Genomic DNA, 17611 nt, shown 5'->3' with positions numbered 1-17611 from the left:
TGTCTCTGCCTCCGGAGTTTTTGGCCGTGTGGTTGGTCTTCACTATTTAGAGGGTCAGAACTAACCACACTGAGCATTGGGATGCCGGCCTTTCCTGGGTGCCTGCTTCCTTTCTTCCTTGACTCCCAGCATCTGGTTGTGCTTGTGTCCCTCCATCTGTGGGAGAGAGGGTTTTTTGTTTTTATCTTGTTTTAGTTGAGTATAGGGCTTAATCTGAAGGGAGGGGAAGAATGGCTTCTACCCAAGCCTCCAAAATCCTGTGCTTGAAAACTGCCCTTCACGGCAGGCAGTGGGGGACATGTCAGAAGTGGTGTAAAATGTTGATGGGGAACCAACAGAAGTTGTGACATCAATTGTCACATTGTTTAAACAAAGTCATCAGAAAGTAATATGCATGCACTTGCCAACTGTGCCCTGGGGTCCAGGGTTGAAGTCTATGCTAGAACTCCGCTGCCACCAGCCCAGAATCTATGCCACCTGGACTTTAACTGCCGACCCCATCCCAAGCTCCCCAAAAGACCTTGAGGTCTTTGGAGCATCCCAGTTTCTAAACTTTTTTCCTACCAAAAGGATTTTTGGGGGCTCCTGGCTGGCTCAGTAGGAAGAGCATGCAACTCTTAAACTAGGGGTCATGAGTTTGAGCCCCACATTGGGTACAAAGATTACTGAAAAAAAGAGTAATTCTTGTTTTATTTTTTGAGAGCGGCTATATGAGCAGGGGAGGGGCAGAGAAAGAGGGAAACAGAACTCCAAGCAGGCTCCAGGCTCTAAGCTGTCAGCCAGACCCTGACACAGGGCTCAAACTCACCGTGAGATCATGACCTGGAAAAAAATTTAAGTGTCTTGGTTTATACCCATCTCAGGGCATAAAGGAAAAAGCTTTTCTCAGCAGAAATTGAAATAAAGGCACATGATGTGAAAGCCTGTTGAAGCCACTGTGAGTTGCTTAATGAATTCATACCCCCTTTTGTAAATAGTAAATTTTATTTTGCCACTTAGCTGGTAGTAAGAACCGCCAATAAATTCTCCAGTAAAGTTATCTGCTCTGCGAGCCAAGGACTGTTAGGCACTTTACACTGACTCCTATTGATTCTCTAACCTTCATAACATTGTAAAGTAGGGTTATTACCTTCTCTACTTCGCAGATGAGGGAACACATGAAATGCTGGCTTCACAAGGCTTGTGTTAGTGGGAAAATGCATTCAAGATGTTGAAGTAAAATGGGACTTGGCAGACATTGATCAGCTTTGGGGGACCGGGCAGGTGACGCTTCTGGTGTCAGAAGGAACCAACTGGGTTAGGGACAATGGCCAGATGTCCAGGTGGGAAGCATCAGTCGGCCAATTAAATGGAGGGCCAGAGTCTAGGCTGGGGAGGAAAGTTGCACAGAAGGGACCATCTCCTTTAGTTCTTGGCACAGGGAGGACTGGCATGCCTGTCCCGGTTTCCTTCCTGCCCTCCATCCCTTTCCTGAGGGCCAGTGTGAAGGCCAGCGGGGGACGTCAGGGGATGTGTGGGCAGACGCTCCCATCTGCGCTTGTGTGAGAAAGGCAGGACTAGTGTGTTCTTGGGAACACCAGACCCCTCCTACTATGTCTTTAGGGTCCTCGTCCAGTCTGGACAGGGTGGGGCAGGTGGGTAGCCCAGGACAGGAAAGCCCAGACTCAAAGACCCAGAGTCTTATGCACACACATATGCATCAGAACCTGCTTTGGGGGTTCCTTCCCTGTTGCCACTGTAGCAACCTGTGTGAACTTTATCCATCAGCTCTTGACCATAATCCTTTGCCGTTCCAAGTGTGGGGAAGCTGAAGGGAAAGAGTCCTGGTCAAGCTCCCAGCTTGGATCGCAGGACACGGACACCTCCTTCCCAGGCCTGGCTGGGCCACAAGAGGAAGGGCATTGAAGGCCACCCCACCTCCACGCCCTCAGGCAGTGGGGGGACGACAGGAAGGAGAAAAAGGTAACCCAAGCATGGGACCCTCCACTGGGCGTTCAAAACTTGCAACACAAAGCTGGTTTCCACCCTAGACCAGGAGATGGTGCTGTTCTCTCGCAGGTTGCTGCAGGTGTAGCAAACCCTCACTTTTGGGGTTGTTTTTGAAGGAGTTGAGGTGGGAGGTAGGAGCCTATCTCTTGGGAAGCCTTGGATTTAATCACTTCTTTCTGAAGCTCACCCCAGGCCTGGAGGTTACTTCTTTCCATGGGCCGCCAACCCCTTCCTAGGGCAGTGTCAGGGAGGGCCCCCTTAGCAGGCCGATCCCCTAAAGTAACCACTGGATCTCTTCCAGGTCCTGGAACCTTGGAGAAATTCTGATGGAAAGAAAGGTCCATTCTCTCAAGGTCTTAGAACTAGTCCCACCATATAATTTTGCATACCCTTTAAAGGGGTTCACGGCCCTCAGATAAACACTCCCTGAGCAAATCCAATTCCATTTCTGGGGGAGGAAACCGAGGCCCAGAGAGGCCAATGACTCCCCAGAATCTCAGCACTGCGTGAGCACCAGCACCTTTGACCCTCCCGACGACGTGGGAGACTATGATTCAGAGTAGGTCGCTGCAGAGGTGCCGGGCAGCTGCTGTGGGGCCACGAGCTGGAGAAGGGGGACAAGGCCAAAGGGAGTAGTGCTAGCAAGGTGGGTAAGGCTGCACAGCGGGGCTCACTCTGTTTGTGTCACCGCCCCCTCCCCCCTCCCCGCCGACCTCTGGCATTCACCTCTCTGCTCTTTTAGGCCTCCTGTCTCCATTCCTAGGCTCCCCCCTTTTTTTTTTTGCATCCCTCCGAAGTCTGGCCTCACACTACATATGCCCAGTTAAGCTCAGGCAGAGATGGAGGGAGGGAGGGCATGTGTGGGGCAGACAACGGAGCCAAATGGTGAGCTGGCACCACCAGTAGCTTCCTGGGCATTCTCTGCCCCAGGCCAACGGTGTTGCTGGCCCAACCACCCCCAGAGTGGGCACAGAGGAGGGCAGAGGCTATAGTGGGGGCACCAGCTGTTCCCAACCCCCAGGCTGTGAGCACGCCGTTAGTGGTTCAGCCACCCGAAAAAGCTGCTGTACTCAGCAGTGCGGCAAATGGGCTAGGGAGGAGGCGGGGGTCCAGGCCAGCTGCCTGCTGGTGGCAGACGCAAGTGGAGTGTGTAGAAGGCTTGGCTGAAAGGCTCTCACTCTCTACGGGGGGGTGGGCTTTCGATTCCTGGAGCCCGTGGCCCACTATCCTGGGGCGTCTCTATTTCCATCTCATTAGTTTAAGGCACTGAGGGACCCAGGTAAGGAAAGAGCTCAACCAGGGGGCAAGAGACATGATTTCTGAGACTGGCTTGGTCACCAATTTGCTGGGTGACCTTGGGCAAGTTACTGGTCCACTCTGGGCCTCAATGTCCCTCTATATAAAAGGGGCAAGGTCGGGCTGGATAAGCTGTATGACCTTGAGTATGCCACCTAATATCCCTGGGCCTCAGTTTCTTCATCTGTGAAAAGGGGAGACCACCACTTTCCTCACTGGGTCACTGAAAGGATTAAATAAAATTCCTGGCATGGTTCTCCAAGCACGGCAGGTGCCACTTTACGTGAGGTCCCCTCTCTTTAAGCCACTGGCCTGGGTTTGTGACGCTTGTTTTCATTCCCCCCCATCAGAGGTCTTAGAAAGAGGAGGTCATCCTCCTCTGGCTCACCCGCGGAGCTCTAGGACCTTCCCTGGGTGAAAGGGCCCAAAGAAAGCTCAACGTCTGGTCCCACCTGGCCTACCTTGCTTTGGGGGGGGGGGCGGGGAAGGGGGGCTGGGAGGCAGAACCGGTGGGTGCCTGTCAGAAGGGGCAGCCCCCACCCCCTGCATTCTGGCGGCACTGGCGGCATTGCCCTGGCACCCCCGCAGCCCGCCTCTCCCTCCCTCTGCGCTCCCCTCTGCCTATAAATAGCACAGGACGTGCCTGCCTTGGCGATGACGCGGCCAGGCGGGCGGAGGGGAAAGAGGCAGCTCTGCCGAGAGCAGGTGGGCGGCGGGCACCGCTGCGGGAGGGGCGCCTCTGCCGGCCCCCTTCGTGCCAGGCTCTCGATGACGGGCATGATTGAGTCATCTCAAGGCCCCACTGTCGGCGACTGTTCCCGCCGCCAGCCTTTCTGCCTGGGGCTTGGGGGGCGCGAGGCTGACCTCGGGTGGTCTCGGAGGGCACCGCTGGGTCGCTGGGGCGGCAGAAACGGTCCTAATGCACACGGTTGAGTGCCCGCTCCGCCCCCCTGGGGACACGGGTGCGCATCCAGCCTGAAAGTGACCGCAGCCCCACCCTCTCCCCTTCCAGCTTCCCGCAACACCCCCCACCCCACCCACCCCCACCCCCACCCTGCCGCCCTGTTTTCTTCTCAAGCTCCCCCCCAGATCCCCCATCTCAGGCTGGGGAGGTGGGAGGGAGTGGGGAGGTATGGGGACCCCTGCAACATCTGGGCCAGCTCCAGCGCCCCACCTGTCAGAGAGCCACAAATTCCTCCACCTCCAGGCTTGTCTTCTTTTGGAATCTCCAGCCCCCGCCCCACTCCTTGGACCTTTGCTTCCTCTCTCCCCAGCAGATACACAGAGCAGACAGGTTGGGACAAGAAACATTTATTTAGGGGCCTGGGGGCTCAGCAGTGCCCCAGCCGACCCATCATGCAGCCTTATGTACAGTGGGCATTGGGCCCGCCCCTGGGATATTGCTGAGGGGGGCCCCATGGCAGCAAACAGGGCAGTGTGGCTTGAACCCCCCTCCAAGGGGGAGAAGTGGAGCAGGGGCCAGTGGGTAGGAGAATGTGTCCCTTCCACTGTATGGGAGGGTGTGACTGTGCCCAGGACGGGGACTGGCATTGGCTGGCACGATCAAGGGCACAAGAGGAGGCTCTGAGCTTGGGGGGAGAGGGAGGTTGGCACCAGAGAAAAGCAACCTGAAAGGGAGGGGTCCTCTTCATGAGTGCCAACCCACCAACAGGGTGCCTACCCCCTTCCTTTCCTGGTGGCCAAACACAATGATTTGCTGCCCTGACTATGTCCCACTCCCTCTTCCTCCCAGAACTCTGTGTCCAGGACAAGGGCACAGATACAGCCAGAAGAGGGACCCCTGCACTGAAGGTGGGGTCGCAGTGTTTCCTACAAAGCCCAGAGAAAGGGAGTGAGGAAGGGCCATCTGCAAGTCAGTCCTGAGGGCTGGGCTCCTGGGGGGGTGGCCTTGTGAGGCCTGGGACAGGAACTAGGAAATACTGACTCCCTGGGGCTGGTTGGCCATGGGGGACCAGGGAACTTGCAGAGTCCTGACAGTGAAATGGGGACTTGTTTTTTGTTCTCAGTCGGTTTCTGTTCATGTCCTTCTTGAGTGTCCTTTTCCAGTGGACAAGGGTACGATGAGGCTGTTCTATTCTACTTGAGGAGACAGTCTCTGGTTTGCAGCGCTATCCCCGGAACTCGGCCCTCCCCTCCTCTGTCCGCCCAGGTTTCAAGTAATAGGAGAGATTTCCGCAGAACTTTCCTGAGGAGTGATGGAGTGACAGAGGTGGGGACACCAGGAGGTGGACTCAGGATCCTCCTGCAGCCCCGGATCCCCTCCCAACCCAGGGCAGAGAGCTGAGGGATTTGGGAAGTCACCTTCCCAAGGTCCCACTTCCAAAGCGGCAGCCGCAGGGTCACACACACATAGACCCAAGCAGAGGCTCTGTGGGGAGGGGGGAATGGTGCCGGGCATGCAAAGGTGGTGTGGACATGAGAAGGCTCTCTGGACAAAGCAGCGAGAAAATTCCTCAGGAATGCCCCCCTCCCCAGGGCCGCACTCAGCATGGCAACTGGGGGTGTCTGGGCACTGGCTGGACCCACCTGGAACTTCCTCATTCCCTCCCACTTTCTCCTCCTTCCTCACCCCCGAGTCCCAGAGCAGCAACTCCCTCAGGGCACCCTGGGACCCAAGAAACAAAACCTTCCTCTGTGCAGAGGGCTCCCAAGCCATGGGGGGGTGGCTCCTAGGAGAGAGGCAGAGGGAGGAAGAGTGTGGGCAGATGCCCGTTCCTCTCCAGGGCCAGAAGCAAGGGCCAGGCTCGGGCAGGGGTGGCATCTGGGTTCTCTTGGCTCCTCTCAGATCTCGGTCAGGGCGTCGGCTGGCACCAGGCCCCGCTTCTTGCCGCTGCTGACGCGGATGAAGCCGTCAGCATCCTTGCTCCTGCCCACACCCACACAGATCTGAGTGGGAGAGACACGGAGCTGAGTCCTGGCACCTGCCTACAGCCCTGGCCCCGAGTCCGGCTGATGGCTCCCAGGGGGCCACCCCAGGGAATGATGGGACCAGGATCAGATGTGGTTGGAGACATCAGCTGGGGTGATGGGAGCAGATCCCATGAGGGCACTGGACACGGCAGCAAGACCAGAACATCAGCAGACACTGAGCAGCACTTTGGGGCTGGCCTGAGCTCCATCTCCCGCCCCCCCCCCCCCGCCCTGGCAGAACTCCCATTTCACAGAGGGGGGAAGGGGAGGAAAAGGGCTTGCTGGGGGTTATGCAACAAGACTGAGGTATAGCCAGCATTCAAACCCAAGCCTCTAGACTCCTAATCCAGTGCTCTTTCCCTCCCCCAAGCTGTCTCTAACCACATTCAGCCCCCTGCCTGTGTCGGTCACCAGCCCGGATTCCCAGCAGGGTCTGACAGGAGGCCCCGCGGTCACACCTTTCTAACCTGCCTTCCCTCCTGCTGCCAGGCTGCAGTGTCCTCCTCCAGGGCAGTCGCCTGTGCCCCCACCGCCTCTCTCCCATGTCCACCTCTCCAGCCACTGCAGAGCCCAGGCACTCACCTGGTTCTCCTTGAGGCTCATGTACCCCTGTTCCTTGTTCCCGGAGAAGGGTTGGCAGCTGCGCCAGACGTTCTCTCCTGGCCTTACACGCTGCACAAAATTGGCTGGGAAGAAGCCAACCCGGTCGCCAATCTTCCCCTGGGGATGAGGCTGGCAATGAGCACCAGAGCCCCCCGCCCCACATTGATGCAACTCAGAGCCAAAGCCATCAAACTCCAGATCCTGCGCCCTCTGTATCCAGAGCCCCCAGTAGGGTGGCTTCTGGACTGCGATGGGCATGAGGTGGGTAGGGGGACAAGGCTGAGGCGGGGAGGGTCAAGGTGAGAGCAAGTCCCAAGTGTTGGTCCTATGGGCTTGGCTAGGGCACGTGGTGGGAGGAGGGGTGGTCTTTGGGCCCGGAGAGAAGGTGGGGCAGTGCCAGTTGAAGTGGTGGAAAAGGGTCAGGTGCCTACCGGGGTGTCTCTCCTCCCCACCCTGCCAAGTCACCTTCCACCAGTCCTCGTTAGAGTCATCCACCAGCAGGATCCGGTCCCCAGGCCTGGGAGGACAGAGCTGGGGTCGCAAATGGACAGGAGGGACCTGCCTTTTCTGCATCTTAACCATCTTGGGTCCCCCAGGTCCCCAGCATGCCCCCCCTCCACAGCGGGGGGAGGATTCTTGACGCCCTCGGAGGACACTGTGACCACAGGTACAGCAGACTCTCTCTAAGACAGAGCCCGGGCGGGGCAGAAGATATGACATCAGCACCAGTCCCTTTTGGACTCTGGGCAGTCTAGCTCTTCTTTGGGCTCAGCTGCCTCAAGCATGCCAGGAGAAGGTTCCCGAAGGTCCCCCTCACACTCATGTTCCAAGGTCTGGGAGCAGAGCCCTGAGGTTGGAGCCAGGTGGCTGTCCAGGGGGGCCGGACCACAATGAGGACTTACTGCAAAGCCAGGTCATTGTTCTCTTGGGGCAGAAACTTGTAGAGAGCGACATAGGAGTACATGGGCCCCACATCCTTCCGCAGAGGGGGTTTTGCGGGCTGTGGAAAAGTCTGGATCAGTGACGGGAGGGGGACACAATCCTCGCTCCACCCACCGTTCACTTGCCCTGACCTTACCCTCTCTGGGGGGGTGGGGAGAGGTTGGCTAGGAGGTGGGACACAGTGCACCTGGGTCAATGACAGGGAGAGGTCAGACTCTCCTACCTTCTGTGTTCACCCTTGGGGGACTGGACCAAGGATGGAGAAGGGGAACACTCCTCTGCCTGCTGCACCCTGGAACTGCCCACTTGTGGGGAGTGGGCCCAGGAGTGGGCACGATAGCCATTGGCTCCGCGGTGGGAGGGCAAATACCCCCTGCCTTCCTTGCCTCCTCACCCTGGCACTGTCCATCCCCATAGGCTGAGGACAAATGATGGAGCGGTGATACTCCCACTCACCATGCTCTTGCCCACCTATGCATCAATGACACGAAGGGACATCCCCTTCCAATCTGGCCTACGAGGGCTCAGCACCAGCATCACCTCACCTGCTGTCCAGGGCTCTTCTCCTCTGGTCCTGACCCTTCGCTCTCGGCCGGGGCTGTGAACACTAGAGATGCCAGGGCAGGGCCAGGGCGTCAGGCAGCAGGGAGTGGCCTGCACTGTGTTCCATTCCCGCCTCTGGCTCCCACCTCTACTCACCACTGTCGCCAGGGCCCTCCTCTGAGCTGCGGATGCTGCCTTCCCCATCCTCGGTCAGCTCATCCCGCTCACTCTGGGGCCAAATGGGGGGAGGGCTCAGTCCCCGGACCCTCAGCCTCAGAGACTCCTGCCCCCCAGGCGCTCCTCTGGTGCCTGACATACCAGGCTCTGCGTGGGGGACTCAGAGGTACTGCTGAAGCTGGAGCGGTTCATCAGTGCCAAGGAGGTGCCATAGCGCAGCGTCTCGTAGACAGGGTCTACCTTCCCGCTGGCCCCTGCCAAGGAGCCACCCTAAGGCTGGGCACCCAGCTGCCAGCCTTGCTCTGCCCTGAAGCCCCGGATCACTTTCACTCTCTCGGCCCCAGCCAAGATGTCCTTCCTTTAACCACCTGCCCCATCCCTCCCCCAGGCCCCTCTCTGCCCACACCAGTCTTCCCCAGATCCTCTTGGACTAACTCCCCAGCCTTCATATCTCTGGACACCTTCCCTATCCTTGCAGATGAGGACAGCGCCTACCTTATCCTCTATTCCCTATCCTTCTCGGTTCAGGCCTTTGTGCAAATGGTGATTAATGGATGATTTGTGTGATTATTTCATGCCTAGCTCCCTTACTAGACCATGAACTCCACCTTCTTCAGTGCTGTGTCCCCATGTCTAGCACAGTGCCTGGCACTTAGTAAGTGTTGATAAAATGCCTGTTGAAGGATGAATGAATGAATGGATGGATGAATGAATGAATGCATGAATGAACCCTACATTCGGGACAAGGGCATTCAGAGAAGGGAAGTGCCAAGAACCAGAAGAGCCATGCAACTCAGGTGCCCATCTGAGGAACGTGTGGGTTTCTCACCACACTACGGTGGGATCAGGGGCAATGGGGGGGACACTCACCAGTGGGTGGGGACTCTCTGCTTGTGACACAGGCTGGGGGTGGTTCATGCACCAGGAGGGGGGAGCTGAAGTTTCGACGGAAGGAGGAGGACTAAGGCAAGAGGGGGCAGAGAGAGGGCATGGGGATGTCACAGCCCACCGAGAGCTTGGCCTTCCCCAAGCCCAAGGACTACTCCACAGGAGGAACCCGCCTGGAGGGGGGCGCTCATTCCCCCACATGCCAGTCCTGGGGAGCACTCACAGCCAGCCAGCCCTGCATGGTCCCCACTCACCACCTTGCCTGGGCATTGCTGGTGGGAGATCTCCTCGGAGCACCAGAGGTGGACGCTGACTTTGCACGTCTTACACCGCAAACCCTGCTTGGAGTTTCCTGGGAAGAATTTGGCGTCAACAAGAGGGATTCGGCAAAGGAGGAGGCATCCGAGGGCAAGGAGCAAAGAGGGCAGGTTAGGCCATGGGACAGAGGAGGGGGGGTTGGGCATCCTCATGTCCGCCTCGGGGTCTAGTGCTTACCCCTCATACAGTCAAGGCACCGAAGCCTGAGTTGTTAGTACCCACGGCGACACTGGACACCCACCCACCCCCCAAAATTGCTCATTTGTCCACCCAGCGTGAGGGGCACAGTTAGGACTGTGGGCCCAACATCAGACGGTTCCCTAGGAACACTCCCCACACCCACCCTGGCCCCTCTCCTTGACAGGCCAGGCACCTACCCACAATGATCTGGTGGCATAGCTCACAAGGGCTGGCTCTCTTGAAGACGTGTTCCTGGAAGCTGTGCAGCCTTACTGGTTTGAGTGGTGCCAGGGGCCGTGGGATTGGGCAAGGGGAGGGGGCCGGGGTAGGGAAGCTCCCGTCTGTAGATGCCAGTGGTGGGGAGGGAGGGGGCAGCGGGGTCGGGGGCGTCAACAGCACCTCAGTGGGGCACTTGAGCTCAGAGCCTGAGCGAAGGAAGAAGTTCTCCACACTCTTACTTCGGAGGATGGTCTTGAGGGAAAGTGAGCGCTTGAACCGCTGGAGCTGAAAGGGGAAGCAGGGGTGGGGGTGGGGGGTTATAAGTGGAAGCCAGAGGGGGCCAGGTCTGGGCCAGGATGTCTCCTTGGTCAGTGGCAGCCTGAGGCTGAGGGCCAGAGGTGAGATGAAGTACTGAGAGGCTGCCACGTTCCAGAAGGTGGTCACACTCCCGGATGCCCACGGGAGCCCGGTGGGTAACCTCCGTGAGCCAAGGGGTTCTGGCTGGGCCCGCAAGATTGGAGTGGTGAGGGTGGAAGGGGGACTGGCCGGTCAGAGAGCAGCTGCTGGTGCGCTCCAGACAACGTAGGCCTGTCCTCGGGGCCAGCCCAGCAGTGCCAGGTTTTCCACTTTTTCAAAAGAAATCTAGACTCTTATGTGAATTTGGATGGAAACAAATTCAAGAGGTTTTATTTCCTTTTTTTTTTTTTCATTGCAGAAATGGTAGTGTGCTATGTTTCCTAGCCTTGCTTTTCTCACTTAACAGTAAATCTTGGAAATCATTCCATACCAATACATAAAGACTTTCATCATTCATGTTTATGGCTACGCAGGATTTCATTGCATGGGTGTACCATTTACTCGAGTTAAAAAGAATAATACTTTGGGGGTGCCTGGGTGGCTCAGTTGATTGGGTGTGGGACTTTTGATTTTGGCTCGGGTTATGATCCCAGGGTCATGGGATTGAGCCTGCTTAAGATTCTCTCACTCCCCAGGTGCCTGGGTGGCTCAGTCGGTTAAGCGTCTGACTTTGGCTCAGGTCATGATCTCGTGAGTTTGAGCCCCACACCAGGAGCTCACTTCAGATTCTTTTTCCTCTTCTCTCTCTGCCCCTCCCCACTCTCTCTCTCAAAATAAATAAAAACAAAAACTTAAAAACAATAGTAACACTTTGGGGGCTGAACAAAACATGACAGGTCCCCAGTTTTCCATGTGTTCTTGAGAGTGGCGGAGTGGTCATCCTGGACCCTCATCCTCAAGGCTGATTCTTCCTCCAAAATATCTCTCCGGCGCATATAATCCCCTCATCACCTCCACAACCCTGCCCTAGTTCAGGTCCGGAACCCCTTGCCTCCACCCTGCCCATCTCCCCCTGCTCTCCATACACCTGCCAGGGAGGTGATCCCTGACCTTGCTAAAAACTTTTCATGGCTCTTCAGGACACAGTCAAGGCCCTTGCCCCAATCATGAGACTCTGCAAGTTGGACAAGCTTTCCCTTCCAACCCATGCCTTCCACCTGCAGCCCAGACATGGGGATTCTTGAACTCAACCATGTTTTATTCCTCCAAGCTTTTGCTGTGTTTGCCCTCTTCTCTGCCTTATCCAGTGAGTACCCTCTTTATCCTTCGGGGTTTCCAGTGACTGTTCCTCCTTTGGGAAGATGTCTCTTCTCCAGGAATTCCATTTAGTATAACCACTCCCACTCCGGGGCCCATTGCACCTAGTACTGACTTCCATTATAAATCCAATCTGGTTTACGTGGTGGTCATTTACTTCTTATCCCCCCACCCCCTCCAGGAGACTGGAGCCCCTGGAGGGCAGGAACAGTTGCTTTAACATCCTCCCGGCCCCCCACAACACACACACAGCCTCAGGACATAGTAGGTGCTCAGTGAATATTTGTTGACTGAATGATGACCCAGTGGCTGGAATCCTACGTGCAGCCCATGTTCTGGAGCACGGAGTCAATTCTGCAGTGAGGCCAGGGTTACTTCCACTGCTCACCCCAGCATACCCTTCTTGAGTCTGCCCAGAGTAAAGTCTGGAAACATCTCTAGCCAGATCCTGGAACCTCTTCCTTCCTATCGATAGCCCCCTTACCCCTGCCCACATATTCCCATCAGTGATAGATAAAAGGGGCCAGTGGCCTGGCTTCAGGCAGGGAGACTTGGCCAGGGTTCCCAACTGGCACATCAAGCGGCCTGTGTGGCCCTAGGGAGGCCAGCAGGCAGCAAGACATAGGGAGAAGCAGAGAGGGACACATTTAAGGGTGTCTGTCTGGCTCAGTCAGTAGAACATGTGACTCAGGGTTGTGAGTTCAAGCCCCACAGCGGGCATGGGGTCTACTTAAAAGAGAGAGAGATTTGGGCATGAGGCAGGCCCCAGTGTGCCAGCTGGGAGGCCAGAGCCTTCAGGTGTCTGGCAGGCTGAGTTCCCCAGCTCTTTCCAAATTCAGCTTCCTGGATAGCACTGTGGGCTTCTTTGTGTGTCTAAGAGAAGCAGGGCCCCAGGCCTCAGATACCTGGGTGTTAGGGCAGAAGTGGAGGGCCAGAGGGACAATTAATTAGAACACAAATGTATTCTGTGAGCCAGTGTGGCGTCGGAGGCTCTCACAGGCCCTCACGATTCTGCCCAGGGGCCAGAGCATAGAGCACAAGAGGTCTCTGGGAGGATGTGCTGGAGGTGAGTGCAAAGCTAAACCGACCACCTGAAGGCAGGTCACTTCACTTCCACTCTTGGGCCTCAGTTTCCCCACATCCAAGAGAAAGGAGTCAGGACTAGATGCTCTCTAAGCAACACAAGGCTCTGGGTCCAAAAAGCAAAAACCTAAACTTAATGATATGATGAGGGGCTATCATGTCAGAATACTGGAATTGAGGTAGCACTTCATAAGCAGCACCTCATTAATCCTGGCATTACCACCCCCGAGACACTGATAATCGCTGTCCCACTTTGCAGACGAACTCATAGGCACATAGGAGTTAAATCATCCACCCATAGCGAGTCCTCAGCTGGTAAGTGGCAGAAACAGAACTTGAACCAGTGGCTTTGGCTGTTAAGTCCAAATGACCAGAAGGGCCCCGCTGCTCTGGGCTCTGCCGTGGCCCTCACCCCTGCCTCTCAGCTATGCCATAGGCATGGCCACCAGGTCAATCATGAAATTTAGGGTTGGAAGGAACCTGAAAGACTGGCCATCTAGAGTGGTCCCCAGCCCACACTATCATCTCACAATGCCTTGGCCATGTCACTTCTGAGTGGTTGTCTGACTCTGTTGGTCACCTCCTGTGGCAGGAAGCACACCCTCTCTTGCGCCAGTCATGCCATCTTTGGGCAGCTGCAATCCATGGAAAGTGCTTCCCTATATAGAGCTGAAACCTGCCTCCCTGAGATCTTTGCCTATCAGCTCTGCTCCTCCCTTGGCTCCCGAAAGGGCTACTCCCCTCTTCTACATATCAGTCCTTCAAATATTTGAAGACATCAGTCATGTTCCCCCCTCCCAAAGCTGTTGTTTCCATAGTAATCGCCACAGGATGAGATTTTAAGCCGCCTTACTCTCCAGCCTGTGCCCTTTCCTGGTCTTCCCTTGGCCCCAGTGCCAAGAGCTACCTCTCTGCAGGGTACCAGAGGTCTCTGGAACAGAATGTTCCCCAGCACTGGGGCAGCCCCAGTTCTGCTCACTGACTCCCTGGATCAGCTGTGGGTTCCAGATCCCAGGAGGGCAGAGAAGCAGGAAGGAACAACATACTACCTGGAGTGGCTGGCAGATGTCAAGGGTTGTGGCCGAAGAGCAGGATGGGGGCACCTCTTCCAAATAGCTTGATGCCTGTCCACTCAGAGACATCTAGTTTGAGTGCCCAAACCTCATTTTGGCTCAGTCTGGCCAGGCACTCCTGGTTCCCAGAGAGGACTTTTTCCTATCTCCCATCAGCTATCTTTTTGGTGCCCCCAGTGTCCCAGGAACCATTCCCTGGCATGGGGAGAAGTTGCCATGTACCCTGGCAAGCTGGCCCCCCTGAATGCTATTCCCTCCTGATGATGCACCAGGAGCCTGTCTGGCTTAGAGCCTGGACCACCAGGCCTGTTCTTCTGAATCCCCTCCCAGAGGCTGGGTTTGGCCAGCCTGCCTCCTCCCCACCTCCCCACATACTGGATGGTCCCTTCTATTCCTCAACTCCCCACAGCATCTCCTTACTTCCCTCCAGCTCCTGAAAGGGCACTAGGCAGCTGGCAGTGGGTGGTGGCGGATGTGGCACAAGCTGACTCAGATGGCAATGTTGGCATGGCAGGGTCTTCCCAGGGATGGCACTAAAGGGGGTGATGGAACCACCCAGCGGTAGGATGGCATGGGGACCCAGAGATGGCAATGGTGACACTAGGAGGGTCACGGAGTAGCTTGAATACAGGGATACGAGCCAACCTTAGGGTGGGAAGGAGACTGGGCTTGGGCTGGCAAGATATGCCCAGGAGACCCCAAGCACTGACGAATAAGCCTGGAATGCTGGCTTCACTGCCTAATGGGCAGTGTTGTACCTGCTTCAAGCTGAGTTGGGTGGGCCACAACCCTCTTCCTTCCCCCTCCCCAAGCCCTATAGTCTGGAGACCAAAGCTTCTTAGGGACAGGTTGAGGTGGGGGGAGCTAAAAGGGCTGGAGGGGCCCTGAATTCTCTCCCTGCCCACTTCTACCCTCCTGAATACCCCCACCCAGATGGGCAGCCCGGCCTGTATTGTTATATCAGTCCTTCGCAGGGGTGAGATTTAGGGGAGGGGGGGAAAGGGACAGGGCAAGGTGTGCAATTCCCGTCCCCTCTTGCTCTTGGGATCTCCATGGTTCAGATTCAGAGGTGATAGCACTGGATGGTCCTTGGGCCGGGAGGAGGGAGGTACAGACCTGCCGGGCCCTGACCTCCCCCTGCCCACAGGGCTGAGCTTGCAGCCTGTGGGTTTGCTGAGGCAGCAAGGCCCAGGCTCCTGCCTGCCTTCAGAGAGCTCTTAAGGAGGGGGGCGGGCAGCCAGGCCTCCTGTGGGAAGCAAGGCAGGGCCTGGGAGGCCCATACCCTTAGGAAGCAAGCAAGGGAATTGTGTATGTCCGTCTTGAGTGACTAGAAGGCAACTGAGAAGGCCAGGGATATTGGAACTCAGGATGGGGCTCAGCTCCCTGGACCCTCTGGGTTTTGTTTTTTTGTTTTTTTAAAGCTGTCACAAATGTTACAAACAATATCCTCCCACTCCCAACACCTCATTCCTTTCCTAGTACAGACCTGGGTCTCTGAGAGGCAGTTAACTCTGTGGTCTGAGAGACCACAGTCTCATTCTCAGGAGGGGGCAGAAGAAGGTCAAGGTGGGATCTGAAGACTTTGACATGGAGACCCAGTGGGTCCCTCTGGTTTAAAGGTGGAATGCTACCTGGGGTATCTCAGCCAGGCCCTACCCTGCCCCTACTCATCTACCCCTGGTCATTTTCTTAATGACCTTGACCTTGAATTAACCTCGTACCCTGAAGGGTGGCCTAGACAGAATTAGGAGCAAGATAGACATTGGAAAGAGCTCTTGACACCGAAGGAGCCAAAGACCCCACCCATTTTTGGTCTTTAGTGGCCCCCCTCCTCATCTGGACAACAGGAGCAGGTGGGAACAAAACACCAGGGTGCAGAGGAGAGGGAAGGAGGCTTTGGCCTGAAGGCTGGGGAGGGGGCAGAGAGCACCCTTGACACAGCCTCTTTTTCTCTCCCCATCCCCAGTCCGCTCAACTCATGTTGCTCCCCCGCAGAACTTCTTGCGGGTCAGTGTGAGCACCTAGAACTTGGAGAGGAAGCAGACAGATTAGAGGTGGGGGTTAAATCTAAGTGGTGGCCTCCCCCAATCCCTTCAGCGCCAGGAGTCTGGGCTCCGCCTGCCTTCACTGGGGAATAATTTATTCATTGTGACTCCCGCAGGAGTAACAATCATACATAATTAGGGTTAATTATGACATTCATTAATTACGATGACTTCTCTTTTTGCTTCCACCCACCCTCTCCCCGGCGCCCCGTCCGGCTCCGGGGGTGGGGGGTGGGGCTGCCTGCCCTTCTGCTCTGGAGCCGCAACAACAGTCCCCCGGTCCCCGCCCGCGATGGCCAGCGCTGCGGCAGCCCCCAGCGCGCACTCGGAAGCTACGCACCTCGGGCCGTGGCCTCACATCCCGGAGCCTAACCTGGTTGGGAGGGGGGAATGCAGGACTGCAGTGGGTCCGAAAGAGACAACCGGAGAGACTCAGAGATAAACATACAGAGAAAGCGGGAAAGACACCAAGACCGACAAACAGGTTGTAGAGGCATTTTCAGAGAGACACAGGCAAAGACAGAGGGACAGACTGAGCTACAGACATATAGACCTGCGGGCGCGAGAGGGGTGCGCCTCGCACGCACACACCGGCGCGTACACCGGCCCATACCCGCTACACACCGCTACACGTTCCCGCCGCCTTCGCTGCGACGATTCCCTCCAACAAAGCCGAGTTACAACCTCCCGGGAGGGTCTCGGCAGCGCGTCCGCTCATCACGCGCGCAAGGGCGTGTCGTGCTTGTGTGATGTGGGCTCCTTGCGGCCCCTCGTCGCGAACCCCCTCGCCCCGGTCGTCGCGCAGAGCCTTCGGCATTACACGGGTCCCACTCCCGTGACCCCCGGGCCATCCGAGCCCACGGTGGTGACCGCGTCGGGAAGAGGGCGCCGGGGCTGGGGGGCGCACCGGGCAGGGGTCCAGGCCTCTTCTCCTGAGTTACCTTGGTCTCCTGGAGGGCAGAGACGGTCCCCGGGGGGGTGCGGGTGGCCGCGTCATCCGGTTCGTTCTCCTTCTCGCTCATTTCGGTCATGGTTGGGGTAGAGAGGAAGAGGGGGTGCCAAGACCCGACGGCAGGCCCCCTGGGGGCAGGTGGCAGGTGGCAGACGTCTCCCTGGGACCCTCAAGCCCTTTTCCAGACACTGCCCCCCAGTGAACCCCAGGAAAAATCCGCCCCAGGAAAAAAGCGACCCCCCACTCCCGGGAGCGGGTGGAGAAAGTTCCCGGGTTGGCCGGTGAAGAGGGGTAATTACGGGGAGCCGCTGGAGCCGGACGACCCCGGGAAGGAGGACCGAGGGTCTGCAGAGGATGCTGCTCGGAGCGAGGGGAGGAGGGAAGTGGGGACGCGGGGATGTGCTGAGGGAGGGAGCGGAGGAGCAGTCCGTGTCCGGCCGGCTCCGCCGTCCTCTGCGCCCGCCCCCCATCCCTCTCCCCCTCCCCCCGCCGGCCCCAGCCCGGCACCCGGAGGCCCCTCCGCCCAGTCCTCGCCTTCCAACTTTGATTTAGGAGGTCGCCTGGTCCCTCCCCCTTCCCTCCTAAGCTCCCCCGCGCCGCTATGCAAATCAGGTTCTCAGCTATTGGCTGCCGTGGTGGCCAGGAGCGTGAGATGGGCGGAGCCTGGGGGGGGCTCGACAAGATGGGGAGGAGCCTGAGGGGTAAAGAAGTGGGGAGGAAGTGGTTTTACACTAAAAGACCCGGAATGGGGGGCGTGA

General features: G+C 57.2%; 1 protein-coding gene across 3 annotated transcripts; it reads right to left on the bottom strand.

Annotated features, from left to right (window-relative positions):
• Positions 1–4590: 4590 nt before the first annotated feature.
• Positions 4591–17306, bottom strand: STAC2 (SH3 and cysteine rich domain 2). 3 transcript variants are annotated; one of them, XM_047846094.1, is made up of 11 exons: positions 16843–17306; positions 10065–10371; positions 9624–9721; positions 9352–9442; positions 8623–8735; positions 8461–8533; positions 8307–8368; positions 7722–7819; positions 7285–7336; positions 6799–6936; positions 4591–6192 (listed from the first exon to the last, which is right to left on the bottom strand). In XM_047846094.1, exons 1-11 carry the CDS (start codon positions 16930–16932, stop codon positions 6088–6090), a joined length of 1227 nt encoding a protein of 408 aa, XP_047702050.1. In that variant the 5' UTR covers positions 16933–17306; the 3' UTR covers positions 4591–6087. The 3 variants fall into 3 exon arrangements, with proteins under 3 accessions (XP_047702050.1, XP_047702052.1, XP_047702051.1); XM_047846096.1 differs by having other exon boundaries at positions 4591–5491; XM_047846095.1 differs by having other exon boundaries at positions 9627–9721.
• Between the last annotated feature and the right edge of the window lie 305 nt (positions 17307–17611).

This window comes from Prionailurus viverrinus, unplaced genomic scaffold, assembly GCF_022837055.1.
Source record: "Prionailurus viverrinus isolate Anna unplaced genomic scaffold, UM_Priviv_1.0 scaffold_35, whole genome shotgun sequence".
NCBI classification, from domain to species: Eukaryota; Metazoa; Chordata; class Mammalia; order Carnivora; family Felidae; genus Prionailurus; species Prionailurus viverrinus.
Note: the sequence above shows the minus strand (reverse complement) of the source record. Positions and strands in the feature narration are given on the sequence as shown.